This window comes from Hyperolius riggenbachi, chromosome 7 (assembly GCF_040937935.1).
Source record: "Hyperolius riggenbachi isolate aHypRig1 chromosome 7, aHypRig1.pri, whole genome shotgun sequence".
NCBI classification, from domain to species: Eukaryota; Metazoa; Chordata; class Amphibia; order Anura; family Hyperoliidae; genus Hyperolius; species Hyperolius riggenbachi.
The window spans coordinates 323,954,312-323,974,386 of NC_090652.1; the positions used below are offsets into that span (position 1 = coordinate 323,954,312).

Sequence of the window (20,075 nt, forward strand, 5' to 3'; positions counted from 1 at the left end):
GGCTAACACCGTGCAGTAATTCTCCATCACCCACGGGATGGTCCAGGAGTAAGGCGTCTCCAGGTAGACGGGATCCTGGATCTGCTATAGAAGTCAGGTACTTGGGGGTTAATAACGCAAACAGCAAGTTACGGGCGTGAAGAAGCTTCCTGAAGTATCCGCTTGCCTGAATATGGAATACTAAATTGCCTGGGCTGTATCTGTGGCCTCAGGACTGTATGGAGTTCTCTATCTCTGGAATATGCTGGCAGTTCTGCTCATTCTTTTGCTGGAATATCAAAGTTGCAGAAATCCCAGTAGTTTTAGTGGAGTAATAAAACACCATAGTGTCCTCTGCCATTGTTCTATCTTATAGATATCATCACAGAGGCGTATGCTGATATTGGAGGGGTATGTCATGCCCACACTGCATATGCTCACAAAGGCCTGTTGAGTTGCTGTACACAGTAATATGCTGTGGATCATGACTATAATCTGTATAACTGTCCACCTGTCCCATCCTGGCACCTCAGTCAGTCCTGCGGGAGGCAGTATATCTTCAGAATACACCCTACTCACCATCGCAGCTGATTGGCTTCCTCCTCTGCTACATTCTGCTGCACAAGCTGCTGGAATAAGGTCTCTTTCTCCTGACGGTTTTTCTTGGTGGGAAAAGTGAGGCCTGGTGAGGAGGAAGAACCACGACATTATCATGGACTATATATTCCAAACTCTACGGCTTTCTATCAGTTACCGGTCACCCACCTTCTCTCATGTCCTTCAGCCTGACTCTCCCGGGCTGCTGGTTCAGTACGGTGGCCACAGAATGAGGACTGGAGAGGTTGAGAGGGAATCTCAGATTCTGGAACTCAATAACCTGAGAAGGACAAGAAGTTTGGCTGTGATATTGTAGGATAACATGCAGAACAAAATGCTTCAAAACATGGCAGCCCACAGGAGTGACTCACCCGTGACGCATTCTGCTGCATAGTCTGGAGATGCCTCTTCTTGCGGGAAATGCTGAGCAAGACCTTCTCTGGGCTTCTGGTGCTTACTTTAGGGGAGGTCCAGGTTTGCTCCAAACTCTCCTTCCTGTAGAGAACAGAGATCTATCTTTAGGGGCAGCCAACACCATGGATGGACACACTAATAGAGAAAGATTGGCTGACACACTCTATGGATGGACTCACACAATCATGGAGGAAGATAGGCTGAGATACACCATGGATGGACACAATCATGGAGGAAGATAGGCTGAGATACACCATGGATGGACACAATCATGGGGGAAGATTGGCTGAGATACACCATGGATGGACACAATCATGGAGGAAGATTGGCTGACACACCATGGATGGACACAATCATGGAGGACGATTGGCTGAGACACACCATGGATGGACACAATCATGGCGAAAGTTTGGCTGAGACACACCATGGATGGACACAATCATGGTGGAAGATAGGCTGAGACACACGTGGATGGACACAATCATGGAGGAGGATTGGCTGATACACCATGGATGACACAATCATGGAGGAGGATTGGCAGAGACACACCATGGATGGACACAATCATGGAGGAGGATTGGCTGAGACACACCATGGATGGACACAATCGTGGAGGAGGATTGGCTGAGACACACCATGGATGGACACAATCATGGAGGAGGATTGGCTGAGATACACCATGGGTGGACACAATCGTGGAGGAGGATTGGCTGAGACACACCATGGATGGACACAATCATGGAGGAGGATTGGCTGAGATACACCATGGGTGGACACAATCATGGAGGAGGATTGGCTGAGACACACCATGGGTGGACACAATCGTGGAGGAGGATTGGCTGAGACACACCATGGATGGACACAATCATGGAGGAGGAGTGGCTGAGACACACCATGGATGGACACAATCATGGAGGAAGATTGGCCGATACACACCATGGATGGACACAATCATGGAGGAAGTTTGGCTGAGACACACCATGGATGGACACAATCATGGAGGAAGTTTGGCTGAGACACACCATGGATGGACACAATCATGGAGGAGGATTGGCTGATACACCATGGATGGACACAATCATGGGGGAAGACTGGCTGAGACACCATGGATGGACACAATCATGGAGGAGGATTGGCTGAGATACACCATGGATGGACACAATCATGGAGGAGGATTGGCTGAGACACCATGGATGGACACAATCATGGAGGAGGATTGGCTGATACACCATGGATGGACACAATCATGGAGGAGGAGTGGCTGAGACACACCATGGATGGACACAATCATGGAGGAGGAGTGGCTGAGACACACCATGGATGGACACAATCATGGAGGAGGAGTGGCTGAGACACACCATGGATGGACACAATCATGGAGGAAGAGTGGCTGAGACACACCATGGCTGGACACAATCATGGAGGAGGATTGGCTGATACACCATGGATGGACACAATCATGGAGGAGGATTGGCTGAGACACCATGGATGGACACAATCATGGAGGAGGATTGGCTGAGACACACCATGGATGGACACAATCATGGAGGAGGATTGGCTGAGACACACCATGGATGGACACAATCATGGAGGAGGAGTGGCTGAGACACACCATGGATGGACACAATCATGGAGGAAGATTGGCTGAGACATACCATGGATGGAAATAATCATGGAGGAAGATTGGCTGAGACACACCATGGATGGACACAATCATGGAGGAGGATTGGCTGATACACCATGGATGGACACAATCATGGAGGAGGATTGGCTGAGACGCACCATGGATGGACACAATCATGGAGGAGGAGTGGCTGAGACACCATGGATGGACACAATCATGGAGGAAGATTGGCTGAGACACACCATGGATGGACACAATCATGGAGGAAGATTGGCTGAGACACACCATGGATGGACACAATCATGGAGGAAGATTGGCAGAGATACACCATGGATGGACACAATCATGGAGGAGGATTGGTCGAGACACACCATGGATGGACACAATCATGGAGGAGGATTGGCTGAGACACACTATGAATGGTCACAATCATGGAGGAAGATTGGCTGAGACACACCATGGATGGACACAATCATGGAGGAAGATTGGCTGAGACACACCATGGATGGACACAATCATGGAGGAGGATTGGCTGAGACACACCATGGATGGACACGATCATGGAGGAAGACTGGCTGAGACACACCATGGATTGACACAATCATGGGGGAGGATAGGCTGAGACACACCATGGATGGACACAATCATGGAGGAGGATTGGCTGAGACACACCATGGATGGACACAATCATGGAGGAAGATTGGCTGAGACACCATGGATGGACACAATCATGGAGGAGGATTGGCTGAGACACACCATGGATGGACACATTCATGGGGGAAGATTGGCTGAGACACACCATAGATGGACACAATCATGGAGGAAGTTTGGCTGAGACACACCATGGATGGACACAATCATGGAGGAAGATTGGCTGAGACACACCATGGATGGACACAATCATGGAGGAGGATTGGCTGAGACACACCATGGATGGACACAATCATGGAGGAAGATTGGCTGAGACACACCATGGATGGACACAATCATGGAGGAGGATTGGCTGAGACACCATGGATGGACACAATCATGGGGGAAGACTGGCTGAGACACACCATGGATGGACACAATCATGGAGGAGGATTGGCTGAGACACACCATGGATGGTCACAGTCATGGAGGAGGATTGGCTGAGACACACCATGGATGGACATAATCATGGAGGAAGTTTGGCTGAGACACACCATGGATGGACACAATCATGGAGGAAGAGTGGCTGAGACACACCATGGATGGACACAATCGTGGAGGAGGATTGGCTGAGACATACCATGGATGGACACAATCATGGAGGAAGATTGGCTGAGACACACCATGGATGGACACAATCGTGGAGGAGGATTGGCTGAGACACACCATGGATGGACACAATCATGGAGGAAGTTTGGCTGAGACACACCATGGATGGACACAATCATGGAGGAAGTTTGGCTGAGACACACCATGGATGGACACAATCATGGAGGAAGAGTGGCTGAGACACACCATGGATGGACACAATCATGGAGGAGGATTGGCTGAGACACACCATGGATGGACACAATCATGGAGGAGTATAGGCTGAGATACACCATGGATGGACACAATCATGGAGGAGTATAGGCTGAGATACACCATGGATGGACACAATCATGGGGGAAGATTGGCTGAGATACACCATGGATGGACACAATCATGGAGGAGGATTGGCTGAGACACACCATGGATGGACACAATCATAGAGGAAGATTGGCTGAGACACACCATGGATGGACACAATCATGGAGGAGGAGTGGCTGAGACACACCATGGATGGACACAACCATGGGGAAGACTGGCTGAGACACACCATGGATGGACACAATCATGGGGGAAGACTGGCTGAGACACACCATGGAAGGAAACAATCATGGAGGAGGAGTGGCTGAGACACACCATGGATGGACACAATCATGAAGGATAGGCTGAGACACACCATGGATGGACACAATCATGGAGGAAGATTGGCTGAGACACACCATGGATGGACACGATCATGGAGGAAGACTGGCTGAGACACACCATGGATGGACACAATCATGGTGGAAGATAGGCTGAGACACACCATGGATGGACACAATCATGGAGGAGGAGTGGCTGAGACACACCATGGATGGACACAATCATGGAGGAGGAGTGGCTGAGACACACCATGGATGGACACAATCATGGAGGAGGAGTGGCCGAGACACACCATGGATGGACACAATCATGGAGGAGGAGTGGCTGAGACACACCATGGATGGACACAATCATGGAGGAGGAGTGGCTGAGACACACCATGGATGGACACAATCATGGAGGAGGAGTGGCCGAGACACACCATGGATGGACACAATCATGGAGGAGGAGTGGCTGAGACACACCATGGATGGACACAATCATGGAGGAGGAGTGGCTGAGACACACCATGGATGGACACAATCATGGAGGAGGAGTGGCCGAGACACACCATGGATGGACACAATCATGGAGGAGGAGTGGCTGAGACACACCATGGATGGACACAATCATGGAGGAAGAGTGGCTGAGACACACCATGGATGGACACAATCATGGAGGAGGAGTGGCTGAGACACACCATGGATGGACACAATCATGAAGGATAGGCTGAGACACACCATGGATGGACACAATCATGGAGGAAGATTGGCTGAGACACACCATGGATGGACACGATCATGGAGGAAGACTGGCTGAGACACACCATGGATGGACACAATCATGGTGGAAGATAGGCTGAGACACACCATGGATGGACACAATCATGGAGGAGGAGTGGCTGAGACACACCATGGATGGACACAATCATGGAGGAGGAGTGGCTGAGACACACCATGGATGGACACAATCATGGAGGAGGAGTGGCCGAGACACACCATGGATGGACACAATCATGGAGGAGGAGTGGCTGAGACACACCATGGATGGACACAATCATGGAGGAGGAGTGGCTGAGACACACCATGGATGGACACAATCATGGAGGAGGAGTGGCCGAGACACACCATGGATGGACACAATCATGGAGGAGGAGTGGCTGAGACACACCATGGATGGACACAATCATGGAGGAGGAGTGGCTGAGACACACCATGGATGGACACAATCATGGAGGAGGAGTGGCCGAGACACACCATGGATGGACACAATCATGGAGGAGGAGTGGCTGAGACACACCATGGATGGACACAATCATGGAGGAGGATTGGCTGAGACACACCATGGATGGACACAATCATGGAGAAATATTGGCTGACACACCATGGATGGACACAATCATGGAGAAAGATTGGCTGAGACACACCATGGATGGACACAATCATGGAGGATAGGCTGAGACACACCATGGATGGACACAATCATGGAGGAAGATTGGCTGAGACACACCATGGATGGACACGATCATGGAGGAAGACTGGCTGAGACACACCATGGATGGACACAATCATGGTGGAAGATAGGCTGAGACACACCATGGATGGACACAATCATGGAGGAGGAGTGGCTGAGACACACCATGGATGGACACAATCATGGAGGAGGAGTGGCTGAGACACACCATGGATGGACACAATCATGGAGGAGGAGTGGCCGAGACACACCATGGATGGACACAATCATGGAGGAGGAGTGGCTGAGACACACCATGGATGGACACAATCATGGAGGAGGAGTGGCTGAGACACACCATGGATGGACACAATCATGGAGGAGGAGTGGCCGAGACACACCATGGATGGACACAATCATGGAGGAGGAGTGGCTGAGACACACCATGGATGGACACAATCATGGAGGAGGAGTGGCTGAGACACACCATGGATGGACACAATCATGGAGGAGGAGTGGCCGAGACACACCATGGATGGACACAATCATGGAGGAGGAGTGGCTGAGACACACCATGGATGGACACAATCATGGAGGAGGAGTGGCCGAGACACACCATGGATGGACACAATCATGGAGAAATATTGGCTGACACACCATGGATGGACACAATCATGGAGAAAGATTGGCTGAGACACACCATGGATGGACACAATCATGGAGGAGGAGTGGCTGAGACACACCATGGATGGACACAATCATGGAGGAGGATAGGCTGAGATACACCATGGATGGACACAATCATGGAGGAGGATTGGCTGAGACACCATGGATGGACACAATCATGGAGGAGGATTGGCTGATACACCATGGATGGACACAATCATGGAGGAGGATTGGCTGAGACACACCATGGATGGACACAATCATGGAGGAGGATTGGCTGAGACAAACCATGGGTGGACACAATCATGGAGGAGGATTGGCTGAGACACACCATGGATGGACACAATCATGGAGGAGGATTGGCTGAGACAAACCATGGGTGGACACAATCATGGAGGAGGATTGGCTGAGACACACCATGGATGGACACAATCATGGAGAAAGATTGGCTGAGACACACCATGGATGGACACAATCATGGAGGAAGATTGGCCGAGACACACCATGGATAGACACAATCATGGAGGAGGATTGGCTGAGACAAACCATGGATGGACACAATCATGGAGGAGGATTGGCTGAGACACACCATGGACGGTCACAATCATGGAGGAGGATTGGCTGAGACACACCATGGATGGACACAATCATGGAGGAGGATTGGCTGAGACACACCATGGATGGACACAATCATGGAGGAGGATTGGCTGAGACAAACCATGGGTGGACACAATCATGGAGGAGGATTGGCTGAGACACGGACATACTTACGCAGCACCGAGATTTGGTGCGCATTTTCCAGTGAAGACGCAGCTGTGCGATTTGGCATTAAATTCTGAAAGCATTAACTCCAGAGTTATCTGAGCGGTTTCGTAGTTGGATGGAGTAAATGTGACAATCACATCGATGGCACCGTTCCCGGGAATGATTCCTACAACACAGGAAATGAGGGATTATAAGCTCATCGGTCGTACACCCACAATAATAACCGAAAAGAGTGAGATAAGAAGAGCATTGAGGTAAGAGGAGCAGTGAGATAAGAGGAGCAGTGAGATATGAGGAGCAGTGAGGTATGAGGAGCAGTGAGATAAGAGGAGCAGTGAGGTAAGAGGAGCAAAAAGGTATGAGGAGCGGTGAGATATGAGGAGCAGTGAGGTATGAGGAGCAGTGAGGTATGAGGAGCAGTGAGGTATGAGGAGCAGTGAGATATAAGGAGCGGTGAGATATGAGGAGCAGTGAGGTATGAGGAGCAGTGAGGTATGAGGAGCAGTGAGGTATGAGGAGCAGTGAGGTATGAGGAGCAGTGAGGTATGAGGAGCAGTGAGATATGAGGAGCAGTGAGATATGAGGAGCAGTGGGATATGAGGAGCAGTGAGGTATGAGGAGCAGTGAGGTAAGAGGAGCAGTGAGGTAAGAGGAGCAAAGAGGTATGAGGAGCGGTGAGATATGAGGAGCAGTGAGGTATGAGGAGCAGTGCGATATGAGGAGCAGTGAGATATGAGGAGCAGTGAGATATGAGGAGCAGTAAGATAAGAGGAGCAGTGAGGTATGAGGAGCAGTGAGATATAAGGAGCAGTGAGATATAAGGAGCAGTGAGATATGAGGAGCAGTGAGGTATGAGGAGCAGTGAGATATGAGGAGCAGTGAGATATGAGGAGCAGTGAGATATGGGGAGCAGTGAGGTGAGAGGAGCAGTGAGATATGAGGAGCAATGAGATATGAGGAGCAGTGAGGTATGAGGAGCAGTGAGATATGAAGAGCAGTGAGATATGGGGAGCAGTGAGGTGAGAGGAGCAGTGAGATATGAGGAGCAGTGAGATATGAGGAGCAGTGAGATATGAGGAGCAGTGAGGTATGAGGAGCAGTGAGATAAGAGGAGCAGTGAGATAGGAGGAGCAGTGAGATAAGAGGAGCCGTGAGATATGAGGAGCAGTGAGATATGAGGAGCAGTGAGATATGAGGAGCAGTGAGATATGAGGAGCAGTGAGATATGGGGAGCAGTGAGGTGAGAGGAGCAGTGAGATATGAGGAGCAGTGACATATGAGGAGCAGTGAGGTATGAGGAGCAGTGAGATAAGAGGAGCAGTGAGATAAGAGGAGCAGTGAGATAAGAGGAGCAGTGAGATATGAGGAGCAGTGAGATATGAGGAGCAGTGAGATATGAGGAGCAGTTAGGTATGAGGAGCAGTGAGATAAGAGGAGCAGTGAGATAAGAGGAGCAGTGAGGTATAAGGAGCAGTGAGATATGAGGAGCAGTGAGGTATGAGGAGCAGTGAGATAAGAGGAGCAGTGAGATAAGAGGAGCAGTGAGATATGAGGAGCAGTGAGATAAGAGGAGCAGTGAGATAAGAGGAGCAGTGAGGTATGAGGAGCAGTGAGATATGAGGAGCAGTGAGGTATGAGGAGCAGTGAGGTATGAGGAGCAGTGAGATAAGAGGAGCAGTGGGGTATGAGGAGCAGTGAGATATGAGGAGCAGTGAGATATGAGGAGCAGTGAGATAGGAGGAGCAGTGAGATAGGAGGAGCAGTGAGGTATGAGGAGCAGTGAGGTATGAGGAGCAGTGAGGTATGAGGAGCAGTGAGATATGAGGAGCAGTGAGGTAAGAGAAGCAGTGAGGTAAGAGGAGCAGTGAGGTATGAGGAGCAGTGAGGTATGAGGAGCAGTGGGATATGAGGAGCAGTGAGATATGAGGAGCAGTGAGATATGAGGAGCAGTGAGATATGAGGAGCAGTGAGATAAGAGGAGCAGTGAGATATGAGGAGCAGTGAGGTATGAGGAGCAGTGAGATAAGAGGAGCAGTGAGATAAGAGGAGCAGTGAGATAAGAGGAGCAGTGAGATATGGGGAGCAGTGAGGTATGAGGAGCAGTGAGATATGAGGAGCAGTGAGATATGAGGAGCAGTGAGATATGAGAAGCAGTGAGATATGAGGAGCAGTGAGGTATGAGGAGCAGTGAGATATGAGGAGCAGTGAGGTATGAGGAGCAGTGAGATAAGAGGAGCAGTGAGGTATGAGGAGCAGTGAGGTATGAGGAGCAGTGGGATATGAGGAGCAGTGAGATATGAGGAGCAGTGAGATAAGAGGAGCAGTGAGATATGGGGAGCAGTGAGATAAGAGGAGCAGTGAGATATGAGGAGCAGTGAGATATGAGGAGCAGTGAGGTATGAGGAGCAGTGAGATAAGAGGAGCAGTGAGATATGAGGAGCAGTGAGGTATGAGGAGCAGTGAGGTAAGAGGAGCAGTGAGGTATGAGGAGCAGTGAGATATGAGGAGCAGTGAGATAAGAGGAGCAGTGAGGTATGAGGAGCAGTGAGATAAGAGGAGCAGTGAGATAAGAGGAGCAGTGAGATAAGAGGAGCAGTGGGATATGAGGAGCAGTGAGGTATGAGGAGCAGTGAGATATGAGGAGCAGTGAGATAAGAGGAGCAGTGAGATATGGGGAGCAGTGAGATAAGAGGAGCAGTGAGATATGAGGAGCAGTGAGATATGAGGAGCAGTGAGGTATGAGGAGCAGTGAGATATGAGGAGCAGTGAGATAAGAGGAGCAGTGAGATAAGAGGAGCAGTGAGATAAGAGGAGCAGTGAGATAAGAGGAGCAGTGGGATATGAGGAGCAGTGAGGTATGAGGAGCAGTGAGATATGGGGAGCAGTGAGAAAAGAGGAGCAGTGAGATATGAGGAGCAGTGAGATATGGGGAGCAGTGAGGTGAGAGGAGCAGTGAGATATGAGGAGCAGTGAGATATGAGGAGCAGTGAGATATGAGGAGCAGTGAGGTATGAGGAGCAGTGAGATAAGAGGAGCAGTGAGATAGGAGGAGCAGTGAGATAAGAGGAGCCGTGAGATATGAGGAGCAGTGAGATATGAGGAGCAGTGAGATATGAGGAGCAGTGAGATATGAGGAGCAGTGAGATATGGGGAGCAGTGAGGTGAGAGGAGCAGTGAGATATGAGGAGCAGTGACATATGAGGAGCAGTGAGGTATGAGGAGCAGTGAGATAAGAGGAGCAGTGAGATAAGAGGAGCAGTGAGATAAGAGGAGCAGTGAGATATGAGGAGCAGTGAGATATGAGGAGCAGTGAGATATGAGGAGCAGTTAGGTATGAGGAGCAGTGAGATAAGAGGAGCAGTGAGATAAGAGGAGCAGTGAGGTATAAGGAGCAGTGAGATATGAGGAGCAGTGAGGTATGAGGAGCAGTGAGATAAGAGGAGCAGTGAGATAAGAGGAGCAGTGAGATATGAGGAGCAGTGAGATAAGAGGAGCAGTGAGATAAGAGGAGCAGTGAGGTATGAGGAGCAGTGAGATATGAGGAGCAGTGAGGTATGAGGAGCAGTGAGGTATGAGGAGCAGTGAGATAAGATGAGCAGTGGGGTATGAGGAGCAGTGAGATATGAGGAGCAGTGAGGTATGAGGAGCAGTGAGATATGAGGAGCAGTGAGATAGGAGGAGCAGTGAGATAGGAGGAGCAGTGAGGTATGAGGAGCAGTGAGGTATGAGGAGCAGTGAGGTATGAGGAGCAGTGAGATATGAGGAGCAGTGAGGTAAGAGAAGCAGTGAGGTAAGAGGAGCAGTGAGGTATGAGGAGCAGTGAGGTATGAGGAGCAGTGGGATATGAGGAGCAGTGAGATATGAGGAGCAGTGAGATATGAGGAGCAGTGAGATATGAGGAGCAGTGAGATAAGAGGAGCAGTGAGATATGAGGAGCAGTGAGGTATGAGGAGCAGTGAGATAAGAGGAGCAGTGAGATAAGAGGAGCAGTGAGATAAGAGGAGCAGTGAGATATGGGGAGCAGTGAGGTATGAGGAGCAGTGAGATATGAGGAGCAGTGAGATAAGAGGAGCAGTGAGATATGGGGAGCAGTGAGGTATGAGGAGCAGTGAGATATGAGGAGCAGTGAGATATGAGGAGCAGTGAGATATGAGAAGCAGTGAGATATGAGGAGCAGTGAGGTATGAGGAGCAGTGAGATATGAGGAGCAGTGAGGTATGAGGAGCAGTGAGATAAGAGGAGCAGTGAGGTATGAGGAGCAGTGAGGTATGAGGAGCAGTGGGATATGAGGAGCAGTGAGATATGAGGAGCAGTGAGATAAGAGGAGCAGTGAGATATGGGGAGCAGTGAGATAAGAGGAGCAGTGAGATATGAGGAGCAGTGAGATATGAGGAGCAGTGAGGTATGAGGAGCAGTGAGATAAGAGGAGCAGTGAGATATGAGGAGCAGTGAGGTATAAGGAGCAGTGAGGTAAGAGGAGCAGTGAGGTATGAGGAGCAGTGAGATATGAGGAGCAGTGAGATAAGAGGAGCAGTGAGGTATGAGGAGCAGTGAGATAAGAGGAGCAGTGAGATAAGAGGAGCAGTGAGATAAGAGGAGCAGTGGGATATGAGGAGCAGTGAGGTATGAGGAGCAGTGAGATATGAGGAGCAGTGAGATAAGAGGAGCAGTGAGATATGGGGAGCAGTGAGATAAGAGGAGCAGTGAGATATGAGGAGCAGTGAGATATGAGGAGCAGTGAGGTATGAGGAGCAGTGAGATATGAGGAGCAGTGAGATAAGAGGAGCAGTGAGATAAGAGGAGCAGTGAGATAAGAGGAGCAGTGAGATAAGAGGAGCAGTGGGATATGAGGAGCAGTGAGGTATGAGGAGCAGTGAGATATGGGGAGCAGTGAGAAAAGAGGAGCAGTGAGATATGAGGAGCAGTGAGATATGAGGAGCAGTGAGGTATGAGGAGCAGTGAGATAAGAGGAGCAGTGAGATAAGAGGAGCAGTGAGGTATGAGGAGCAGTGAGGTAAGAGGAGCAGTGAGGTATGAGGAGCAGTGAGATATGAGGAGCAGTGAGATATGAGGAGCAGTGAGATAAGAGGAGCAGTGAGATAAGAGGAGCAGTGAGATATGGGGAGCAGTGAGGTATGAGGAGCAGTGAGGTATGAGGAGCAGTGAGGTATAATGAGCAGTGAGATATGGGGAGCAGTAAGATATGAGGAGCAGTGAGGTAGGAGGAGCAGTGAGATATGAGGAGCAGTGAGATATGAGAAGCAGTGAGATATGAGAAGCAGTGAGATATGAGGAGCAGTGAGGTATGAGGAGCAGTGAGATATGAGGAGCAGTGAGGTATGAGGAGCAGTGAGATAAGAGGAGCAGTGAGGTATGAGGAGCAGTGAGGTATGAGGAGCAGTGGGATATGAGGAGCAGTGAGATATGAGGAGCAGTGAGATAAGAGGTGCAGTGAGATAAGAGGAGCAGTGAGATAAGAGGAGCAGTGAGATATGGGGAGCAGTGAGATATGAGGAGCAGTGAGATATGAGGAGCAGTGAGGTATGAGGAGCAGTGAGATATGAGGAGCAGTGAGATATGAGGAGCAGTGAGATAAGAGGAGCAGTGAGATAAGAGGAGCAGTGAGATATGGGGAGCAGTGAGATATGAGGAGCAGTGAGATATGAGGAGCAGTGAGGTATGAGGAGCAGTGAGATATGGGGAGCAGTGAGGTAAGAGGAACAGTGAGGTAAGAGGAACAGTGAGATATGAGGAGCAGTGAGATATGAGGAGCAGTGAGGAAAGAGGAGCAGTGAGGTAAGAGGAGCAGTGAGATATGAGGAGCAGTGAGATATGGGGAGCAGTGAGATATGAGGAGCAGTGAGATATGAGGAGCAGTGAGGTAAGAGGAGCAGTGAGATATGAGGAGCAGTGAGATATGAGGAGCAGTGAGGTAAGAGGAGGTATGAGGAGCAGTGAGATAAGAGGAGCAGTGAGGTATGAGGAGCAGTGAGATATGGGGAGCAGTGAGATATGAGGAGCAGTGAGATATGAGTAGCAGTGAGGTATGAGGAGCAGTGAGATATGAGGAGCAGTGAGATATGAGGAGCAGTGAGATATGAGAAGCAGTGAGATATGAGGAGCAGTGAGGTATGAGGAGCAGTGAGATATGAGGAGCAGTGAGGTATGAGGAGCAGTGAGATAAGAGGAGCAGTGAGGTATGAGGAGCAGTGAGGTATGAGGAGCAGTGGGATATGAGGAGCAGTGAGATATGAGGAGCAGTGAGATAAGAGGAGCAGTGAGATATGGGGAGCAGTGAGATAAGAGGAGCAGTGAGATATGAGGAGCAGTGAGATATGAGGAGCAGTGAGGTATGAGGAGCAGTGAGATAAGAGGAGCAGTGAGATATGAGGAGCAGTGAGGTATGAGGAGCAGTGAGGTAAGAGGAGCAGTGAGGTATGAGGAGCAGTGAGATATGAGGAGCAGTGAGATAAGAGGAGCAGTGAGGTATGAGGAGCAGTGAGATAAGAGGAGCAGTGAGATAAGAGGAGCAGTGAGATAAGAGGAGCAGTGGGATATGAGGAGCAGTGAGGTATGAGGAGCAGTGAGATATGAGGAGCAGTGAGATAAGAGGAGCAGTGAGATATGGGGAGCAGTGAGATAAGAGGAGCAGTGAGATATGAGGAGCAGTGAGATATGAGGAGCAGTGAGGTATGAGGAGCAGTGAGATATGAGGAGCAGTGAGATAAGAGGAGCAGTGAGATAAGAGGAGCAGTGAGATAAGAGGAGCAGTGAGATAAGAGGAGCAGTGGGATATGAGGAGCAGTGCGGTATGAGGAGCAGTGAGATATGGGGAGCAGTGAGAAAAGAGGAGCAGTGAGATATGAGGAGCAGTGAGATATGAGGAGCAGTGAGGTATGAGGAGCAGTGAGATAAGAGGAGCAGTGAGATAAGAGGAGCAGTGAGGTATGAGGAGCAGTGAGGTAAGAGGAGCAGTGAGGTATGAGGAGCAGTGAGATATGAGGAGCAGTGAGATATGAGGAGCAGTGAGATAAGAGGAGCAGTGAGATAAGAGGAGCAGTGAGATATGGGGAGCAGTGAGGTATGAGGAGCAGTGAGATATGAGGAGCAGTGAGATATGAGGAGCAGTGAGATAAGAGGAGCAGTGAGATAAGAGGAGCAGTGAGATATGGGGAGCAGTGAGGTATGAGGAGCAGTGAGGTATGAGGAGCAGTGAGGTATAATGAGCAGTGAGATATGGGGAGCAGTAAGATATGAGGAGCAGTGAGGTAGGAGGAGCAGTGAGATATGAGGAGCAGTGAGATATGAGAAGCAGTGAGATATGAGAAGCAGTGAGATATGAGGAGCAGTGAGGTATGAGGAGCAGTGAGATATGAGGAGCAGTGAGGTATGAGGAGCAGTGAGGTATGAGGAGCAGTGGGATATGAGGAGCAGTGAGATATGAGGAGCAGTGAGATAAGAGGAGCAGTGAGATAAGAGGAGCAGTGAGATAAGAGGAGCAGTGAGATATGGGGAGCAGTGAGATATGAGGAGCAGTGAGATATGAGGAGCAGTGAGGTATGAGGAGCAGTGAGATATGAGGAGCAGTGAGATATGAGGAGCAGTGAGATAAGAGGAGCAGTGAGATAAGAGGAGCAGTGAGATATGGGGAGCAGTGAGATATGAGGAGCAGTGAGATATGAGGAGCAGTGAGGTATGAGGAGCAGTGAGATATGGGGAGCAGTGAGGTAAGAGGAACAGTGAGGTAAGAGGAACAGTGAGATATGAGGAGCAGTGAGATATGAGGAGCAGTGAGGAAAGAGGAGCAGTGAGGTAAGAGGAGCAGTGAGATATGAGGAGCAGTGAGATATGGGGAGCAGTGAGATATGAGGAGCAGTGAGATATGAGGAGCAGTGAGGTAAGAGGAGCAGTGAGATATGAGGAGCAGTGAGATATGAGGAGCAGTGAGGTAAGAGGAGGTATGAGGAGCAGTGAGATAAGAGGAGCAGTGAGGTATGAGGAGCAGTGAGATATGGGGAGCAGTGAGATATGAGGAGCAGTGAGATATGAGTAGCAGTGAGGTATGAGGAGCAGTGAGGTATGAGGAGCAGTGAGGTATGAGGAGCAGTGAGATATGAGGAGCAGTGAGATATGAGGAGCAGTGAGGTATGAGGAGCAGTGAGATAAGAGGAGCAGTGAGATAAGAGGAGCAGTGAGATAAGAGGAGCAGTGAGGTATGAGGAGCAGTGAGATATGAGGAGCAGTGAGATATAAGGAGCAGTGAGATAAAAGGAGCAGTGAGATAAGAGGAGCAGTTAGATAAGAGGAGCAGTGAGGTATGAGGAGCAGTGAGATATGAGGAGCAGTGAGGTATGAGGAGCAGTGAGATAAGAGGAGCAGTGAGATAAGAGGAGCAGTGAGGTATGAGGAGCAGTGAGATAAGAGGAGCAGTGAGGTATGAGGAGCAGTGAGACATAAGGAGCAGTGAGATATGAGGAGCAATGAGGTATGAGGAGCAGTGAGATATAAGGAGCAGTGAGGTATGAGGAGCAGTGAGATAAGAGGAGCAGTGAGGTATGAGGAGCAGTGAGATATGGGGAGCAGTGAGGTATGAGGAGCAGTGAGATATGAGGAGCAGTGAGGTATGAGGAGCAGTGAGATATGAGGAGCAGTGAGATATGAGGAGCAGTGAGGTATGAGGAGCAGTGAGATATGAGGAGCAGTGAGATATGAGGAGCAGTGAGATATGAGGAGCAGTGAGATATGAGGAGCAGTGAGGTATGAGGAGCAGTGAGGTATGAGGAGCAGTGAGAAAAGAGGAGCAGTGAGATAAGAGGAGCAGTGAGATAAGAGGAGCAGTGAGATATGAGGAGCAGTGAGATATGAGGAGCAGTGAGGTATGAGGAGCAGTGAGGTAAGAGGAGCAGTGAGGTAAGAGGAGCAGTGAGGTATGAGGAGCAGAGAGATATGAGGAGCAGTGAGATATAAGGAGCAGTGAGATATGAGGAGCAGTGAGGTATGAGGAGCAGTGAGATATAAGGAGCAGTGAGATATGGGGAGCAGTGAGGTATGAGGAGCAGTGAGGTATGAAGAGCAGTGAGATATGAGGAGCAGTGAGTTATGAGGAGCAGTGAGGTATGAGGAGCAGTGAGGTAAGAGGAGCAGTGAGGTATGAGGAGCAGTGAGATATGAGGAGCAGTGAGTTATGAGGAGCAGTGAGGTATGAGGAGCAGTGAGATATGAGGAGCAGTGAGATATGAGGAGCAGTGAGATATGAGAAACAGTGAGATATGAGGAGCAGTGAGGTATGAGGAGCAGTGAGATATGAGGAGCAGTGAGATAAGAGGAGCAGTGAGATATGAGGAGCAGTGAGGTGAGAGGAGCAAAGAGGTATGAGGAGCGGTGAGATATGAGAAGCAGTGAGGTATGAGGAGCAGTGAGGTATGAGGAGCAGTGAGGTATGAGGAGCAGTGAGATAAGAGGAGCAGTGAGATATGAGAAGCAGTGAGGTATGAGGAGCAGTGAGGTATGAGGAGCAGTGAGGTATGAGGAGCAGTGAGATATGAGGAGCAGTGAGATATGAGGAGCAGTGAGATATGAGGAGAAGTGAGGTAAGAGGAGCAGTGAGGTATAAGGAGCAGTGCGATAAGAGGAGCAGTGAGATATAAGGAGCAGTGAGATATGAGGAGCAGTGAGGTATGAGGAGCAGTGAGATATGAGGAGCAGTGAGGTATGAGGAGCAGTGAGATAAGAGGAGCAGTGAGATATGAGGAGCAGTGAGGTATGAGGAGCAGTGAGGTATGAGGAGTAGTGAGATATGAGGAGCAGCGAGGTAAGAGGAGCAGCGAGGTAAGAGGAGCAGCGAGATATGAGGAGCAGCGAGGTATGAGGAGCAGGGAGGTATGAGGAGCAGTGAGATATGAGGAGCAGTGAGATATGAGGAGCAGTGAGAAAAGAGGAGCAGTGGGGTAAGAGGAGCAGTGGGGTAAGAGGAGCAGTAAGATAAGAGGAGCAGTGAGGTATGAGGAGCAGTGAGATATGAGGAGCAGTGAGATATGAGGAGCAGTGAGATATGAGGAGCAGTGAGATATGAGGAGCAGTGAGATAAGAGGAGCAGTGGGGTAAGAGGAGCAGTGAGGTAAGAGGAGCAGTGAGATAAGAGGAGCAGTGAGGTATGAGGAGCAGTGAGGTATGAGGAGCAGTGAGGTATGAGGAGCAGTGAGATATGAGGAGCAGTGAGATATGAGGAGCAGTGAGATATGAGGAGCAGTGAGGTAAAAGGAGCAGTGAGGTATGAGGAGCAGTGAGATATGAGGAGCAGTGAGATATGAGGAGCAGTGAGGTATGAGGAGCAGTAAGATATGAGGAGCAGTGAGATATGAGGAGCAGTGAGGTATGAGGAGCAGTGAGATATGAGAAGCAGTGAGGTATGAGGAGCAGTGAGATATGAGGAGCAGTGAGATATGAGGAGAAGTGAGGTAAGAGGAGCAGTGAGGTATGAGGAGCAGTGCGATAAGAGGAGCAGTGAGATATAAGGAGCAGTGAGATATGAGGAGCAGTGAGGTATGAGGAGCAGTGAGGTATGAGGAGCAGTGAGATATGAGGAGCAGTGAGGTATGAGGAGCAGTGAGATAAGAGGAGCAGTGAGATATGAGGAGCAGTGAGGTATGAGGAGCAGTGAGGTATGAGGAGCAGTGAGGTATGAGGAGCAGTGAGATAAGAGGAGCAGTGAGATATGAGGAGCAGTGAGGTATGAGGAGCAGTGAGGTATGAGGAGCAGTGAGATATGAGGAGCAGCGAGGTAAGAGGAGCAGCGAGGTAAGAGGAGCAGCGAGGTATGAGGAGCAGTGAGGTAAGAGGAGCAAAGAGGTATGAGGAGCGGTGAGATATGAGGAGCAGTGAGGTATGAGGAGCAGTGCGATATGAGGAGCAGTGAGATATGAGGAGCAGTGAGATATGAGGAGCAGTGAGATAGGAGGAGCAGTGAGGTATGAGGAGCAGTGAGGTATGAGGAGCAGTGAGGTATGAGGAGCAGTGAGATATGAGGAGCAGTGAGGTATGAGGAGCAGTGAGACTGAGATGTGAGGTATGAGGAGCAGTGAGATATGGGGAGCAGTGAGGTAAGAGGAGCAGTGAGGTATGAGGAGCAGTGAGATATGAGGAGCAGTGAGATATGAGGAGCAGTGAGGTATGAGGAGCAGTGAGATATGAGGAGCAGTGAGGTAAGAGGAGCAGTGAGGTATGAGGAGTAGTGAGACTGAGATGTGAGGTATGAGGAGCAGTGAGATATGAGGAGCAGTGAGATATGAGGAGCAGTGAGATATGAGGAGCAGTGAGGTAAGAGGAGCAGTGAGGTAAGAGGAGCAGTGAGATATGAGGAGCAGTGAGATATGAGGAGCAGTGAGATATGAGGAGCAGTGAGATATGAGGAGCAGTGAGATATGAGGAGCAGTAAGATATGAGGAGCAGTAAGATATGAGGAGCAGTGAGGTAAGAGGAGCAGTGAGATATGAGGAGCAGTGAGATATGAGGAGCAGTGAGATATGAGGAGCAGTGAGGTATGAGGAGCAGTGAGGTATGAGGAGCAGTGAGGTATGAGGAGCAGTGGGGTAAGAGGAGCAGTGAGACTGAGATGTGAGGTATGAGGAGCAGTGAGATATGAGGAGCAGTGAGATATGAGGAGCAGTGAGGTAAGAGGAGCAGTGAGGTAAGAGGAGCAGTGAGGTAAGAGGAGCAGTGAGATATGAGGAGCAGTGAGATATGAGGAGCAGTGAGATATGAGGAGCAGTAAGATATGAGGAGCAGTGAGATATGAGGAGCAGTGAGGTAAGAGGAGCAGTGAGATATGAGGAGCAGTGAGATCTGAGGAGCAGTGAGGTATGAGGAGCAGTGAGGTATGAGGAGCAGTGAGGTATGAGGAGCAGTGAGGTAAGAGGAGCAGTGAGGTATGAGGAGCAGTGAGACTGAGATGTGAGGTATGAGGAGCAGTGAGATATGAGGAGCAGTGAGATATGAGGAGCAGTGAGATATGAGGAGCAGTGAGATATGAGGAGCAGTAAGATATGAGGAGCAGTGAGATATGAGGAGCAGTGAGGTAAGAGGAGCAGTGAGGTAAGAGGAGCAGTGAGATATGAGGAGCAGTGAGACTGAGATGTGAGGTATGAGGAGCAGTGAGATATGAGGAGCAATGAGATATGAGGAGCAGTGAGATATGAGGAGCAGTGAGGTAAGAGGAGCAGTGAGGTAAGAGGAGCAGTGAGATATGAGGAGCAGTAAGATATGAGGAGCAGTGAGATATGAGGAGCAGTGAGGTAAGAGGAGCAGTGAGATATGAGGAGCAGTGAGATATGAGGAGCAGTGAGGTATGAGGAGCAGTGAGGTATGAGGAGCAGTGCGATATGAGGAGCAGTGAGGTATGAGGAGCAGTGAGATATGAGGAGCAGTGAGATATGAGGAGCAGTGAGATAGGAGGAGCAGTGAGGTATGAGGAGCAGTGAGGTATGAGGAGCAGTGAGATATGAGGAGCAGTGAGATATGAGGAGCAGTGAGGTATGAGGAGCAGTGAGATATGAGGAGCAGTGAGGTAAGAGGAGCAGTGAGGCATGAGGAGCAGTGAGACTGAGATGTGAGGTATGAGGAGCAGTGAGATATGGGGAGCAGTGAGGTAAGAGGAGCAGTGAGGTATGAGGAGCAGTGAGAC

The 20,075-nt window shown here is 49.8% G+C and overlaps 1 protein-coding gene across 1 annotated transcript in view; it reads right to left on the minus strand.

Annotated features, from left to right (window-relative positions):
- The window catches only part of CFAP221 (cilia and flagella associated protein 221), a 169,069-nt gene that overhangs the window by 58,314 nt on the left and 90,680 nt on the right, over window positions 1-20,075 (minus strand). The window contains exons 8-11 of the mRNA XM_068246325.1: window positions 7,403-7,562; window positions 948-1,071; window positions 745-856; window positions 559-661 (exon numbers count right to left, since the gene is read on the minus strand). Of these exons, the coding sequence (XP_068102426.1) occupies window positions 559-661; window positions 745-856; window positions 948-1,071; window positions 7,403-7,562 (499 nt within the window). The remainder of the gene's footprint in view (window positions 1-558; window positions 662-744; window positions 857-947; window positions 1,072-7,402; window positions 7,563-20,075) is intronic.